Source organism: Adiantum capillus-veneris, chromosome 13 (genome assembly GCF_014529385.1).
Source record: "Adiantum capillus-veneris isolate H3 chromosome 13, ASM1452938v2, whole genome shotgun sequence".
Classification (NCBI taxonomy): domain Eukaryota; kingdom Viridiplantae; phylum Streptophyta; class Polypodiopsida; order Polypodiales; family Pteridaceae; genus Adiantum; species Adiantum capillus-veneris.
The window spans coordinates 145,209,371-145,222,695 of NC_140943.1; the positions used below are offsets into that span (position 1 = coordinate 145,209,371).

General features: G+C 40.7%; 1 protein-coding gene across 1 annotated transcript; it reads right to left on the reverse strand.

Moving 5' to 3' along the window:
* Positions 1-257: 257 nt before the first annotated feature.
* On the reverse strand, positions 258-2,500 carry LOC147445016 (uncharacterized). Its single transcript, XM_086527987.1, has 5 exons — positions 2,480-2,500; positions 2,230-2,393; positions 1,640-2,043; positions 795-1,536; positions 258-732 (listed from the first exon to the last, which is right to left on the reverse strand). The coding sequence occupies exons 1-5, from the start codon at positions 2,498-2,500 to the stop codon at positions 258-260; spliced, it is 1,806 nt and encodes a 601-aa protein (XP_086384113.1).
* Between the last annotated feature and the right edge of the window lie 10,825 nt (positions 2,501-13,325).

Here is a 13,325-nt window from a genome sequence, read left to right on the forward strand (position 1 = left end):
ATTACTCAATATTCTGAAACATTAAAAAAGTATTATTTCATCAAGAGACCATATCAGTAATATCATCAAACAGGAGAGGACAATGAGTTACACTACTCTATCCTTAGTTTATCCAAAGGAGTAGAGAATCAATTTGCTTTAAAAAACTCATTACAACATAGATAACAACCAGCATGATTAAACATAAGATATCATGCATCAGCCTTTGATCATCCCTATGCACAAAAAGATGTTGTTTGGCAATAATATTCTACATTTTATGCATCAACCTTTGATAATCCCTCTGGTGCAAAAAGATGTCGTTTGGCAAGATTCTTCCACATCTCAATGGCACTAGAAAAGTCCATATCAGCTTGACCTTCAATTGCAATCCTCATCAGTGCATCTAAGATTTCTGTTTCCATCCTATTACGCCACTTAGTCTTAATCTTTGTGCGTGCACTAAATCCACGCTCGCATATAGCAATACTACAACATTGAACCAGTGCTACTTGAGCAACTTTAAGCACATTTGGATACATGTCTTTCCAAGTGTCATTATTTGCAAGTAAAGATGCAACTTCAATGAGGCTCATTTTAGCAAAGTCGATACCTGCTTGCCTCTTGAATTTTCTGAATTCATCTTTGAAAGCATCTCCATTGATAAGAGGAGGATATTTAGTGTTATTGACAGTTATCTCAACCCCATAAAAAGCAACAATAGTTTTCCATGCATAGGATGTTGTGCAGGCACTAAGATTTTAATGCATCGCATTATAGAGTTGTCTGCAAACCTCTTTTCAAGACACTCACACAGTCGTCTTGCATAAGAGAATTGAAAGTCCAAGGCATGCATCATATCTGATCCATCAGCATCACGCATGACTTTTTGACTAAAAAACACGTGTCCTCGTAAAGAGCATCGCAAATCGTGCAAGTGTCCCTTTTCAGGCCCATACTCGGGTATGATAGGATAGTTTCCCACACCTCTCTGTGAGGCATTCAAATCTAAGGTTCTCTCCTCTAAGTACTCATCTTTGATACACAAGATAGTACTCTGAACAATGCCATGCACGGTAGTTACATCAACATGGTCTTTCTGAAATCTTTTACTGAGCTCACTCATCTTTTCAAGTATGTCAGCCAAGAAATGAATTGCATACATGCATTCAAATGTACACAACATACTATACAGGTCTATTCTATCCTTGTACAAAGCCACAAGTAGTGCATCCATAGATTTACATACCTTGGCAAGACAAGCATGCCTGCTTAGCCAACGAATTTCAAAGATACGCTGCATTTTAACCACATCACAATCCAACTCTTCTTGGAGATCTTGAAGATTCTCCATGCGATTACTACTACTAGAGAAGTAGTTGGCAATCCCATTCACCAAGGTGTCAATTTGTCTAGCATAGGGAATCTTCTTGGAAGTATCAGATGTTGCCAAATTTGTTCTATGTGCTACACAATGTATAGCAGTCAATCTAGGATTCACTTTTTTCAAGAGAGTTGCAACTCCCTTCTTTCTCCCTACCATAGTGGCACACCCATCTGAACAGAAAGCAATAAGCTTTTTGACATCTACATTGGCATTTTCCAGCTCTATTAATAGAGTATCAAAGATCCCTTGGGCTGTGCAATCTTGTGTACGCACCATTCCATAGAATATGGTATAGGGGATAGAGGCTTGTTCCAAATAAGAAAAATAGATCACCATATGGTGATGAACAGAAATGTCTGTAGACTCGTCTATCATAACCCCAAAAAAAGGGCTTTTTTCGGACTTTCTCCAAAGCATGGTTCATGATTGCTCTAGATATGCAGTAAATAATCTCAGCACATGATTTGTCATCATTGTATAGGCAAGTCATCGACCTGACCCCAGTGTCTCGCATCAGGTCAAGCAATGACGGAAACAATGCAAATGATAGATTGTTTATCCCAATAAAGTAAGCAGCCTTAAATAGGTTCACTGCCGCATCATCCTGAGTTATGCACATCTTTTTCAACCCCACTTGCAATGCATCTTTGCCAAACAATTTAGCATTTCGTGCATCTCTGTGGCATTGTGTACGTGCATGAGACTTAAGGTTACTTGTTTAAAATTTTCTAGAGCCTTGTTTAGCATAAGCACTCTTTGCATGCGGGTAGTCTAGGCAAAATGAACAATACAATCTAACCTTTCGATTATCGTAAATCAACCATTTGAATTGTGTTAGCCAATCGTCTTGCCATAATGCCCACCTCTCATCTTTCCTCGATAATGAATCTGACTCGAAACCTTCATCCATATCTTCGTCTGCTTCCGTTGGAGGTATTTGCTCAACATCTTCAACACGATTCCGTTTAGCAAGCCGGGTGACACTCCCAAAGTTGAGCATTGTAGTCTGTTTATCTTTCTTGAAAACCTAGGAATAGATAATATATACATGATTATCTACAAACCTACCAATCATGATCACAATAAATCATTAATTTGTAGCATAGAACTCACCTTCAATTGCTCTGCCCTCATGTTGGAAGTGTTGGAGTTAGCTTAAGACATGATATATTTGAAGAGGAGTTACTGACAGCAAGCAAAAGAGGTTTGTTAGTCTTGAATAATAAAAATGCACAAGCTCTATACTACGACTATTATGTTGTGATGAAGAAACATTCATAACTACACTTTGAAAAGCTTAACCTTTTAAGTGAAAAATTCATTCAATTAATTCAAAACTCAGAGGTAAGTTATAAGAAACCTGAAGCTTAATAGCAAGTGGTCGCTTCACAATCAGTTCGTAGAAGTGAAGCCTCGAGAGCCCAAATGATGGCAAGCTCTTGCGTGTTGAGGTATGAGGAGATGCAATAGCAGGTCGTTGCTTCTTGTTTTTGCTCAAGAAGCTTCACAAATTGTGTGGAAGTTGCTCAGTGTGCACCCTAAAAACCTGCCCCAATCGCCCCAAGGATTGGACGAGTCACGACTCACGACCTTGCCTCAAGAGCTCATGGCCTCACGCTGACACGAATCAGCAAGAGCTGAAACTTCAAAGCCTTGAACTTTGAAGCTATGCAAAATGCATTGGTGCAATTTGGCGCTCCCTCCATAATATATCTTTTTGGAGAGCTTAAAGCCTTAATACTTATGAACTTGGTAGAACCGCCCATTTAGAGGCATTAACTAGGTATTATTAGAAGTTCAGCCTATCAATATCAAGCCTAGGATCTAGCTTTGAGAGAGGGGGTCCAATAGTAGACTACTTTAGTTGCCAGCCTGGAATTTACACTTTATACATGTAATTATTTATTTCCTGTTCACCCTCCATGTATCCGGCTAAATTCCTTCTTAACCAAACCAAAGGTGTCTATATCTCCCCTTAGGCCTAAATGAAACCTTCTAAATTCCTTTTTTCTCAGAAACTCTCCTCCACCATATTCCCTTTTAGCTTCACCCTAAAGTGCAAACCTCATATCTTAGCCGGCTCAAGGATGAACTGAGACACACTTTTCCCGAACACTGTGTGTAATGGAAGGAAAGCCAAAAAAATTGTGTGTGTGTGTGTGTGTGTGTGTGTGTGTGTGTGAGAGAGAGAGAGAGAGAGAGAGAGAGAGAGAGAGCCAGGTCCATCCTCCCTTTTTTGGAAGAAAGCTAATATCTCCATGCAATGGCACACGTTTGTGGCCACTTGCTGATTGACGTGTTATAATTGCTTATCATAGTCCAACTTAATGTATGAGAGAGTGGTTTTGCATGGATGATCTCTGTTACTTGCTAAGGTATGTGGGAGTATTTTTTAAAATCCAAAAGTGAGCTCCACACGTCAAGAGCTCCAAACTCCAAGGGCCTCAACCAAAAAAAAAAACATGAGAGAGACAGGGCGATGCACTTTCCCAGCTCCCCCCCACCCCCCTCTCTCTCTCTCTCTCTCTCTCTCTCTCTCTCTCTCTCTCTCTCTCTCTCTCTCTCTCTCTCTCTCTCTCCAGGGTCCAGCTCACTTACAGCCCACCAACGCGTCTAGCAGCCGCAAAAAGAAGCCCGCCAACTCCCAAAAGTTGATGAAAATCGTTGCCCCTAGTTGGCAATTGGCGCCTTTGCTCACACGCACACACATTCTCAGATTCTCTCTTTCGCTCTACACTCACTCACACACACACACACACACACACACACACACACACACACACACACACACACACACACACACACAGAGCCACATGCACAAACCCCCTCTCACGACTCATGAGTGGAAGCCATGCCCACACGTCAACTTGTGGAATGCCCCCGTCTTGTGGAATGATACCTTATACAATACAATGGAAAGAGTCCCTCACTTGTCCACTTAGTGTTGGAACTATACAATTGCCTCTCTCTCTGAGCATACACAACTCTTGTGTCCATTGCTGGCCGATGATATCAAGGAGAATGGACAAAATCTCAGCTTCATAAGCCTTTTTTGCTCGCTGTCTTCCTCTTTGGCCTTTTGTGTAGGACCAACCAGGTACATGGTATCAATATGATGGTAGTAGTATGGCACCTTTATTGTGGGCATTGGCCTTACCTTCCAATGACAGCTTCATTTCACTGGCTTTTTTTACTTCACACACACAATTACATAACCTTTTCCCACTTGTTATTGGGTCCTTTGCTCGGTTTTGAAAACCTCTTTTTCTTCATCCAACCCACATTTACCAAGGTTGGTGAATGCAAAGTGCCTCTCACTCTCTCTCTCTCTCTCTCTCTCTCTCACACACACACACACACACACACACACACACACACGATACACACTTGGCAACAAAGTGGTCTTGTGTTACCTACGCATTCTCTTTGAAGGAAGTAGCTACTCAATTCACGATTTCTAGAAAAAAAGGATTGAGGCTCACTTCACAAGAGTTCTTTCCCAAAGTCATTTTGACTTGTTTGACCATTCAGTCCAAGTCCATCACCAATCTCAAGCTAGATACTTATCAAACTAATTATCCAAACATTACCAACATTTATCTACTCTCACCAATTGTAAGAGAGCTTAAATTTTTAGCATTTAAAGAGCGTTCAAATAAGAGGACTATGTCTTCTCTCCTATATCAATAACGTCATTGTTGGCCAATCTTTGTGTATATTAGTGCTCCTTTCTAATCTTATAGAAATCTTAGCAAATGGATCTAATTAATATGCGTGCCTAAAAAGGTTTCAATGTCTCTCAGGCTTGCCATGAGTATTCACCTCGTGGTCTGCTTGTGTGTAGCGTATTGATGGCGTCGAGATTAAGCCAGCTACGTTGCAGGTCATGGTTTGAAACCGCATGCATGCAAGGCTGAGCCCTCCCAAGGTGTGCGAATTGTATTGGATTTACATGAATCAAAACCATTTTTCTGTTCTTTTATTGCTGCCATCTATCATTGGTCTAGTCTATACAAGGGTATGGTCATCAGGCTAAGGATTGCATAGTATTTAAATGCGCGATGGCCAATAGAACAACTTAGCATGGACGGACACACCTCGAGTGCCTGCATTGATGCCGGCCCCACCTCTTGAACACAGCACATGGTCCCTAGGGCCCAAAATGTTGTTCAAACAACACCCTTACCACCTCCAGTGTTAGGACTGCAACCACCACATCCGAGAATCACTTCTGTGAATCAAGTGGGTTGTGAGTCATCTAGGCTGTGATGAAGATATAGACCCTAATATTGCCTATGGGATTGATGTACTTGAAGAAAGTCCACAATGCTACATGGAGGACTATTGGGGACAACTCAAACGTGTCTATCAAGTAGCTGCTCTTGTGGTGACAAAAGGCCAAAATATCAATTTCACTGCCAAGAGACTACCTCTTCAATGCTATGAGTGTGGAGGTCCACATCGTGTAGCCGAGTGTTCTATTAGACTTCAAAAGAATGTCTCACTTATCACAAAGTACGCCTGTGGTATCAGTAAATGTACTCACACGATCGATGCTCTAAAATCAAAATTATATTCTTGAAGAAAGAGACACATCATCAATTGCCCAATCTCAAAAGAAGAAGAAAACACAAAGGAAGAGATCGCAAAAAGTAATAAAGTCAGACCCCAATTCAAAGACCAACATAGGGACTAGTGATGACCTTGTATATATGAACGACGATGAAGCGGATTCTGATTTGAATGAGACCATGGAGACTAAAAGACCACTAGGAAACAAATGTAAGGTCTCTGAACCCGGCCAAAAAGAGCACCATTATACCATGGAATAAACATAATGGAAAAAGTTACTATTTTTAACAGTTTTTCAAATTCTGTCAGTGCCATGATGTTTAGAATGTTATAAAGCTTCCAAAAGTGAATTAAAATAAATTTTGTGAAAAAATTCCAAAAATAGTAAGTTTTTGGTCACCCGACCCGTCTAGTTTTGACCGTCTCGAAAAACTGCACCGTACCCCGAATTTGAAGAAAATGCATTTTCGGACCCCGGGGGCTGCTAAATATGGCAGGTACTTGGACATGTACACCTTAGTTAGAGATTAGTATAGCAATTTACGGCACTAAATTCCGATTCGTATCGGCTGTTTTAGCCAAAAATCGAAATTTCCTAAGGTTGTGCGGGGAGGCACTGGGGATCGAGGCTGTGTGGGAACAGGTCCCAGGCCACTCAGAGCTTGCTTTAGCAGCTAGGGGGCACCCTCTCATCTCTAGGGAGGTGTGGGAGAGTTGCCATGCTTGAGAGAGAGTGTGAGAGTCAGTTAGACTAGCTAACTGGATACTTGGTAGGCATGTAACTGGACTTACCATGCATGAAGTGAGTGCTCTTCAGATGCTTATAGCAGCTTGGGTTGATTTTCAGCATGGGAGAGCCTATATAAGAGTGTGATCACACACACACACACACACATATGCTCACACACCCACTCAGTACACACACTCACACAAACTTACACACACACACACACACACACCTTGGGGAGGTGCTGCCGACACACATAGTTTTTGGAGAAAAAACAAAGGAGGGAAGTGTTGTCTGATTCACATCTTAAGAACTCTATTGGATCAGAATTTCGAGTAGATTTCAGCCCCTAATCACGGTAAAATCAAATTTATTTTATACTTTGCTGCAAATCTCTCTATCATTCTCTTAATCTCGCAACTATTATGATTAATCATAGCTAAATTACTCAATAAATGCTCTCTAATTCTCCATATCATTAGTCTACTATGTAATTCTTAATCTAATAGTTAATTATGCAAGCCATTAACCTCTCTTAATCATAGATTAATGCATGATTAGTAAGAAGAAATCTCCCGCTAGTCATCATAGTAAATAATTGTTAAGCCGACAATGATGTGGAATTGGTCAATTTCACCTTATTACCACACAATGTTGGAGTAACTAAGTTAGATTCAATCTGTTCATAGATTAGGATATAATTAAGGAAAATTAATCCGTCATTAAACTACTAGGAAGGGAAAATCCTCTAACCTATGCATATGGTAATTCTGCATCTCTCTACTTACATTAGTAAGGTGATTGAGCATGTCTAATTCACCTCTCTAGTAATTTAATTAGTAAAAATCCAAAATTCCTAATTACCTAGGCCAAGTACTTAACTTTAGAACCAATTCCCACAGGAACAAGTAAGGTACTATCCATAAAATACTATGTCTTGAAGGAAATCTAACCCTCTCGTATAAAAGGAATTGTTCAGTGTCAATTCTAATCTGTCATCTTGGTTGTTATGATACTCTTGGAAATTAGTTCTTTTTCTCCAAGATTTTCAATTAAGTAGTGAGTATAAAATGGCTCCGGTAAAGAGAACTTGCTTCGGTGGTGCCCACGACCGCGAAGCGGGAACAAGCAACGTGAATGGGACAGGGAAAGCTCCCATGGACGACCAAGTACCGGCCATCTCACGGGTCAATGACGAGAAAATGGATGAGGTAGGTCACATTTTTATTCAAGTTTGTTTAATTTAACATTGCATATGATAAGTTAGGAAAGAACATATCCCTAAACATGTTGGAGAAATCCGACGGAAACCTCGGCATTTGAATTGAATTGTATATTAAATTCTAAGTAGGAAAGAATGGTTGATGGATATACTGTCTGAAATAGAAAATAATGCATGTTAGGGAAAATTTAGCTCGGCATGTTCATTTCTATTTCCAATTGAACTAGTCCTGATCCCCCTACTGATCACAGGGGGCGGCTCGCGATGATTTCGCAGTAGCTAGAGTTACTAGCTCAGGGCCTCTATCCACGACTTGCGTTCTTTCCGATAGATACCCACATCTTGCGTTCTATGCAGTGGGAATGTCCATGTCGTGCGTTCTATGCAGTGGATATACCTAGTTGTATGGGCAGCTAGGCGACAACGGGAGGAGTAAACTCTCGCTGGAGGGGGGATGTTGTACCTCCAGAACATTGGAATTTTAAATGAATAAGTTTGAGTAGAATTTTTACTAGAATTACTGTCTTGGTGCCGCTTTGCAATGCTGGTCGAAGGGCTGTCTTAATGACCTTGTGAACCGGAATCTAATCAAGGAACTTATATGTTGAACAACCATTGTGGTAGTAATTAGGACACACAAAGAAGTGTAAGTGTGGGGGTGGAAAGTGGGGGCTTGGCTCAGGTTGCCAATGCCTATGAGAAGGGTGGTCCCTATTGGTCGGGAACTCTCCGTCCCCATAGTGTTATAAATCGACACTAGTATTACTCATTTTCCCTAGAGTGGCGAAGTCTCAAGTGTATGTGCCTCTAAAACATGGGAAAAAAGGCACTCGGGATTTCTCTCCTCTTGGAAGGTGGGTCTTAGGATCGCTAGATAAGTTAAGCACACTGGTGGGGACCTCACAACAAACAAACAAGGAAGATCGTCATGAACCACAATGGCCAGGACCCAAGAAGAAGATAGGACCTTTGCCAAACCCTACAGAGGAGATCGAGCGAGTCAAGCAATTAATGAGTTTGGTAGAAGAGACCCAAAGGGATCTAGAGCTAGCACCTAGGCACATCCAGATTACAGACAGAGTGTTCCCTACGCAAAATCAACCCCACAAAGATCATAGACCACTAGCCATACCTAGTGTCATCCAAGAAGAATGTGACTTTAAGTCATCGGGTAGTGGGTGTACTCCCTTCTTGTTGGAGAGAATGTTTACAGAGGGATTACCTGACCCTATCAAAGAAATGGAGATCCCATCTTTCCCATGTCAAGGGACTGAAGCCTAAACAGTGCCGTTAAATATTGCCAAATTGATGGATTTCATGGCTTCAGAAGTTAGAACCACCATCATATCTAAACTATATGGAGACCCTGAGCTATTCTTAGCTCTTTGAGATTTCCTCAATGGAGAACTGAAAGTCAGGCTACCACAATTTGTACAGATGGATGGAGCTAGAAAGGTGCCAATAGAGGAGGAACACTTAGATCCACAACCCAACCTAGATGAGAACTCTATTGTTGAAATACCTGTTAACAAGTTGGGACAATACTTTGAAGGCGATGAATCCAATGCGACCATACCAATCACTACCAAAGGATTAACTGTGAAGGGAATCCTTGATGGTGGCAATGGGGTTAGCATTGTAACTAAAAATTGTTGGGAAACCATGGGAAGACCTTACCTTGGGACTACAAACACAATGGTAAAGATGGCCAATGGGACTATTGTTAAACCTATTGGGATGCTAGAAGATCTCAAGATCAAGGTCTTTGGACACAAAATAAGGCATACCTTCATTGTTATGGATTTTTCCAAGCACACTATGTCATCTGAGATGATCTTAGGACGTCTTTTCATAAGGGAAGCAAAAATGGTGCATGACTGGTCTAGAAACCATGTCTACTTGCAATTCCAAGACTTTGTCATTCGAGTTGATCTTGTAGCTAGTTGAGCACATCCTCTAGGGAACAAATTTATAATTAATCATAGATCTGACACCACAATTCACTCGGCCCCATTGCAGTATTCTTACACGTGTAAAGAGGACACTGATGTTGGAAAAGATTCCCCTTATATGGATGCTCTACCTGGGATGATTGAGCTGGCAATGTGGATTGGGTCCACCTAGCAACATCAACCATAGACACTTGGGTAACACCTGAGGGGGATGAAATGCCACAACTCGTACCTTTAAATATGATGGAAGAAATGCATATAGCTTTTGATGACCTACCAGATGAAGGCTTGACTGACATTGGAACCAATAGCGTCTCAAAAGACTATAGCCCACACGATTCAGAGACAGAATCATCAATTGAAATTGACTTTGAGGACAAAGAATTTGAGTTAAATCTTGGTGCAAGTGTGAAGACAAACCATTCAAGGCCCAGCGGTACCCTAGATGACAATCTATCCGGGAGAGGAGAAGACACAAGTAGAAATTTATATAGTGACTCTTTGCTACAGGAAGGTCGTAATAAAAAATTAGACAAGAAGAGTAAGAGATATAAGAGGCGACGATACCGAGACAATGTACATGCTAGGATAAATGAAAGGAAATCTACCGTAGAATGGCTTAATTATGTAGGGGCATGTGATACTCATTGTAAGTTGGTAGAAAATTTAAGCCAAGAGGAGCTACGTGCCATCCATATAAAAAAAAGAAGCCAAGGGACAAGCAAAATTGAAGAAGTTACAAGCTCAAGCTGAGGCTAAGGAGGACAACAACATATTAAACGCCAACGAGAGGCCAACCTTGGAGTCACACATGCATTTCAAATTGAAACAAAGGATGATTGGTTGGACTTTGACACACCTCTACAATACCCTATTGAGTTACCTATGGGAAAGTGCTATATAATGACTTATTGGACACGGATGCTAAATATAATCTGTTGTCATATGGAGTGTGGTGTCAGTTAGGAAAGCCATCTCTATCTAAGAGTACCATCCAAGTCAAGGGTATCAACAAGAAAAAAACTACGATTTTTGGAACCTAGCACACTTCTGTCAGTTATGACAATGGGGTTGTAGCTCAAGACTTTTTGGTCATTGCCTGCTGGGACTATGGAAGGCAATATAAACCTAGGACGCACGTGGATGGTAGCAAACAAATGCACTATTGATTGGGGGACTGGGAGTGTCACAACACATAAACCAACTCTTAGTCCTACCACTCAAACAATAGTCCCTGAGATATCACCTTCTGAGGAAATAAAACCCAAAACATTGCATGTCCAAGAGGTTGAACCATCTATACCTATAGCCCAACCCTCTAGAGCTTCAACTTCTGTAGCTGAAACAAAGCATGAGACACCCAAGACTCATCATAATATAACAAAGAAATGGGTCCCTAAAGCTTCTTTAGCAACCATTTTTGAGGCTAAAAAAATAGAGCTTTGTAAGAGATGCCCTACTCGCTCCAAGAAATGTAAGAAAACGTTGCGTCGGATTCCTAAACAACTCTTGGAAGCCCAAGGATACTATGAAGGGAATGATCAAATTTCGGTGCCTAAACGTAGATTGTGTTCTTACCTGTCACATATAGACCCACGTGAGTCAAATCCTATAACAATAAAACCGATTTGAAGATCGTGGGAAGGGAAAGATCACATAACACTATACAGTTGACCTGGAGATAGTTTGGGTACCCAAGTGAGAACGACTTGTTTCGCTCGGCTCAAACATAGAAAAAACAAATGAAGCTTTGTGCTCTTCATGTAGTTCATATACGGAAATACAAGCTTCGACACAGCCTCCACCTACCATTGTAAATATCCATACAAACAAGAAAGAATTTGCACCTCCCGTTATAAGTTCACCACCTACAACAACGTTGCAAGTAAAACCATGGGAGAGTACCTTACCACCCTTGCAACTAGATGAAACGCCTAGGGCGGTCAAAAACTATTGGTTAAAGTCTTCACCCATAACAACTTGGAACAGTTGGTTTCAAAAGGTGACGACATCGTTCCAGTAGGTATGATCTACCCAAGGAAGGGGGGAGTGTTTGCTGACATCCATCATTCACTTGCTCCTCTGTTAACCTTCCTCCTTGACCTCTCAATCTCCCAATTGTAGGGAATGTATATATATAGCCCTATACTCAAGAAAACAAAAATAGCCCTATACTCAAGAAAACAAAAATAAAAAAGTAAAAGAGCAAGAGCCACCAAACAAAATCTAGAAACCTATTCTAAAACAGGACCCAAAAATCATAAAAACACATTATGCACAAGAACATGACCTTTTGACACGACCCTTATAATATTTGCACACTAACCAAAATCTGTCTGTGTGTACAGATATGGCTAGTACTCTAGAGTCATCCACTCCTACCTTGGGTGAGAGGTACTCTCTTTATTTTTCACAAGTGTTTCACATAGTCTACCCGATGCTTGCCTATGAATGGGATTTGGTAGATACGCTAGCGTGTGAGAAGAATTTTGAGGAATCAGAATGCCTGATACGTCTCTTGACCACGACTGATCCCTACTTAGTAGAGAACGTCTCTTTGATTGCACACGCTTACCCTTTTGACCAAGATGACTATAGAAGTCTAGTGACATTCTTAGTGAACATTTGTGCCTCTAATGATGAGGAAGGTTTACATGATTACACGGATGGCACATATGGTCTCAAGGATGATGAATTTTTTTTTCTCAATGATGTGACGAGGATAGGGATTTAGACCTAGGGCGACTCGCCCATCTATTCAATATCCTCTTCCCTTGACTCTCTAGGGGGGTGCAAATAATTAGGTTAGGGTTCCTTATGTTATTTTGATTGTGTTCAGTAAAGGTTGGTGTCTCTTCCCACTGATGTGCCTCCTAGAGGTATTCCTTGTATTTTCTAGTGTCTGCAGGAATGCATTATAGTTGTTGGTATTTTGAATCTTTATCTAGTTCACTCTTTGAATCGAGCGCGATCATCAACCCAAACAGGTGTTTCTTGTCCATTAGCATTTCCTCAAGTCTTTTTTAGCATCCATGTTTGTCTGCTTTAAATGTGATTGGTAGCACAATATCCAATATATTTGCTTAGTATTAAACATTAGATTCAATATAATTTTATATCATAGTCCCTTGTCTAGGCTTATGAATCAAGCAGTCTGACTAAGCTAGTTTGACAAAGATAAGCGTTAGAGATCTTCCCTTAATACCATGGGAATTGCCTTCCTAATTGTTAATGGTTACTTTAGGTTCTTAATTCAATTTAGGCAGCATTGTGTGCAATGCACTAGTGTGTTTTGGTGGGCTTAATCCCTCTTGACCTTTAGTTTAACTATTATAAATTACTATTGTGATGAGCCTGGGAAGGGTAACAGTGTGATATGACCCCCCAAAGTTACAAAATTAAAAGGAATGAAAAACAAACAAACAAAAAACAAAAGTGCCAACAATGTAAAATCTTAATTTGGTTCTTCACTCACATGTATTGCCT